A 3766-nucleotide genomic window follows, 5' to 3' on the forward strand; every position below is an offset into this window, starting at 1 on the left:
TCAATCTATCTATAGCAAGTGATTCAGTTCTCTTCTTTTCCAACCATAAATACTGGAGTATATATTCCAATATACAGCAAGTAGTCCAAGTATAAGCTGGAGTATATAGCAATATATAGCACAATATAGTCTGTGGCAACAATAATTATAGACCTCAAGTTCACACATAAACACATACTCCTTTGCTTGTAAGCACGGAATACACAAGTACTACAACAAACTGGAGTAGAATACACAACAAGTACACACAGATTACACAACAAACTGGAGTAGGATCAGCGTCCAAGCATCTCTAGTGCCATTGCATACACTTCGGGAGGAACTGAGATCATGGGCGGTAGCAGTTGTAGCCTTTCTAGCCTATCCTTGTTCATGTGCGGGATTTTGTATTTATTGGCTCCACCATTCTTCATTACTTCAACCATGCAAGTCTGCAGAGTTATGAATACTCTGTTAAGTTTTGAAACTTCATATCCATCGAACTCCTCTTGAACACCTTTAATCAGCTCTGGAATAGTTTTCGGACTTTTGCAGTCTGTTAGCGACTGAATCGAGCTGAAGAACCCAAGGTCCAGGGCGTTCATGTCCGGAGAATTTGGAGGCTGATACATTATTCTGATGTCCAGGCCACTTTCGTCCACAGCTTCTGCGAATGCTTGATCATTAGGTAGGATATGTGTTCTCGCGTTATCTTGCTGGATAAAAATGGGTTGTCCATCATCATCTGCAGGCCACAATGCTTGAATCGCTGGCACAACCTTCTGTATAATGTACTCTCTCATCACATCCCTCGTCACTATGACAGGCTTTGTTTCCAATGTCCCTTTTTCCCTGTTCTTGCTTTTTTTTGCTGCTGCAGTCACTCTCACGAATGGCCATACCCCAATTTTTCCAGAGAATGTCATGTTCCCATCTTCATCAAACCGTGGTCTTGCTACCGCTGTGAGAAACATCACTTTTCCAATCGAGTTTTTGACAGGTCTTTCCGGGTCCTCTTCGTCAGGCAGCAGATAGTAGTTCCTCTTTCTCTTGGTCATGGAGAACCATTTTTCGTCGATGTGAACAATATTATGCATACTCCTGAAACTTGGGCTTACATCTCCTAATGTTGCCTCATCTATCATAGAGAGGCAAAAATCCACCCTATCTCTCTTATTTTTCTCTGTCAGTACCGGCTTTACCCTGTTGGAGTGTCTCCTTATCTTATTCAACTTGAACTTCTTGTATAGTGTAGTAGGGCTTACACCTAGTGCCTTGGCTAGAGATCGAATAGTTGACCTCTTGTTTAAGGGAATTGTCGGAATGAGAGATAGGATATCATCATAAGATTTTCTTCCACAATTTTCCTTTCTTTTGTTTGAAACATCCACCTCCTGACCAAGGCCTTTCTGTTTCATTGCCGTCTCCCATATTCTTTGAATAACTCGAACATGTGCTCCAAATATTGCAGCCACGTCCTTCTTATCAGTTCTCTTGAACTTGCCTCCTCTACTCTTATGGAGGGTTTCCAAGGACATGTAAGCGGCATATCTCTGCGCATCAGTGAGCCAATTCCTTTGCCTTTGTACTCCTACAATAGCAATAGAATAATTAAATTAATTATTGCAAGAATATTAAAAATTGGTTGCTGGAAATGTAAACAAGAGGTCAACAATAGCAACAGCAATTCCATAGGATAGGAGTATTGCTTGCTTTGCTTGCTGTAAATATAAACATAAATGTTGCTTGCTGAAAATATAAATGTAAACTAAACTTGTAAATATAAACTAAAGTGTTCAGTTCCGTATACCTCAAAACTTGTAAATATAAATAGATTATAAACTAAACTTAACTTGCAGCAATTTCTTTTCCATTCGTAGCTGTCAGGGTATATGCTAATTTTGAGGGTAAATATGTTCAAGAGAAACTGGTCAGATAGGCTTTGTTCCTGCTGAACTGAATTGTCTATATGTGAATGTAACCTGGTAAGGGGACATTTTGGCCTGAAAATAGATATTTGGAGCTATGCTCTTGGCATGGTTCTGAACTGAAACTTATGTAGCCATTTTTGTTTTAACGCATGAGTGTCGTGCACCCTTCTTTGATAGCTTGGGCAAGGCATTTCAAATAATTGGAGATAGGGGTCCCATGAACACGTAGCTGTCAGGGTATATGCCTATTTACACACACATACATGCTGTCAGAGTATATGTTTATTTACACACACATACATGGAGTTTGTTCAGTTTGCCTATAAGCAAATGAGACAAAAACTGAAAATGTCCCTACAATTAATGTCCAGGAGACCTCTGTTGCTTGTTGAAAATGTAAATGTTGCTTGTTGAATAACCTATGAACAAAATGAAGCTTCCTCATATGCACTATTCAATCTTAGCAATCCCTTCTCTGTTACTTCCGAGGCATAATTTGATGCAAGATTAGAAGAAATTATACCTGAATTTTGACCAGCATTGTTGCTTTCTTCTTCAGGTTCTTCGTTGCCTTCTTCAGGTGGAGTGAAATTGAGATCTGGGACTACCATGCTTGAAATTGGGCCAACGAGCTGCTGCTGTTGATGTTGAGGATCTGCTTCTTCCTTGCTGTTGAAGATCTACTGATGTTGTTGGTGAGGAGCTGGACCATCAAAGGTGCTGGACGAGGAGCTGGGCCGGCTTTCAGCGAGAAGCCAACAAGGATCACCGAGCCTGGAGGTTGTGGAATACGCAGATCCTGGGCAAGGAGCAGCGAGGTGTTGGGCGAGGAGTTATGCCGGCTTCCGAGCTCAACTTCTCCGGGCCTTCTCCCCTGGCTCCCCTGGCTCAGGGCTAGCTGCACCTTGCCGACGACGCGGGGAAGAAGGGAGGCAGTGCTGGCGAGGTGCGCTGGGGCTGGTGGCCGGCGGCCGGCGAGGTGTGGTCCTGGGGCCGGCGGTGACCAGGAATCTGGGCGGCGATGAGGACGAGATCCTGGGCGGCGATGAGCGGGAGACCCTGGGCGGAGAAGTTGGGCGCCAGGTGAGCAGCGAAGAGATCTTGGGCGCGAGGTGGGCAGCGACGCGCTGGGCGAGGAGAAGCCGGGTGCGAGGTGGGCGACGACGCACTGGGAGAGGAGAAGCCGGGCGCGAGGTGGGCGACGATGCGCTGGGCGAGGCGATTCCGATATTTTTTGAATTTCAATTGATCGATTGGAAGGGGTATTGTTGTCCATTACCCTTTTTTTGGGGCTGTCGGAAATTTTCTTCCGCGCCTTACAAAAGTGAACAGAGGGAGTATAAAACTAATTAAAAGTATTCAACTGAAGTACTCTCCCCGTTCCATAACATAAGAACGTTTTTCAAACTATGTTAGCTTGAAAATGTTTGTATATTATGGGACAGAGGGAGTAGTAAACAGGGACCATACATAATACAAAGACTTGATGAATACTTGTATGCAATGCAAACATCTTTTACCTACCTTTAAAGAGCCAACACGCAATACTAAAAGGAATTAGACTGAAAAGAAAGATGAGCGTCTATTTTGATACATGTATTTTGCAAAACTACACAAGCTTATTTTGAAGTTATCTAGACAAGTTTGTGTTGTTTGCTTGTGCTCTTTTGGACTCACTCGGGTAACATTAATAAGCTAGCTGGTTGGTTCATTCGCAATGTGCATCAGACATGGATGGATGAATTAACTAACTTGCAGTTCCAGACCAAAGCAAAGAACTTTATGAAGCCGGCCAGTCAGTGAGGGTCATCTTCAATCAATCAGCATGTATGCATGTATGTCTCTGTGTGCCTGTG

The 3766-nt window shown here is 43.4% G+C and overlaps 1 protein-coding gene across 1 annotated transcript in view; it reads right to left on the reverse strand.

The window, feature by feature from the left end:
* Positions 1–275: 275 nt before the first annotated feature.
* Positions 276–3766, reverse strand: part of LOC119361442 — a 4255-nt gene continuing 764 nt past the window's right edge. Inside the window, exon 3 of the mRNA XM_037626648.1 lies at positions 276–1570. Coding sequence (XP_037482545.1) covers positions 276–1517 — 1242 coding nt within the window. The 5' untranslated portion in view covers positions 1518–1570. The remainder of the gene's footprint in view (positions 1571–3766) is intronic.

Source organism: Triticum dicoccoides, chromosome 2B (genome assembly GCF_002162155.2).
Source record: "Triticum dicoccoides isolate Atlit2015 ecotype Zavitan chromosome 2B, WEW_v2.0, whole genome shotgun sequence".
NCBI lineage: Eukaryota > Viridiplantae > Streptophyta > Magnoliopsida > Poales > Poaceae > Triticum > Triticum dicoccoides.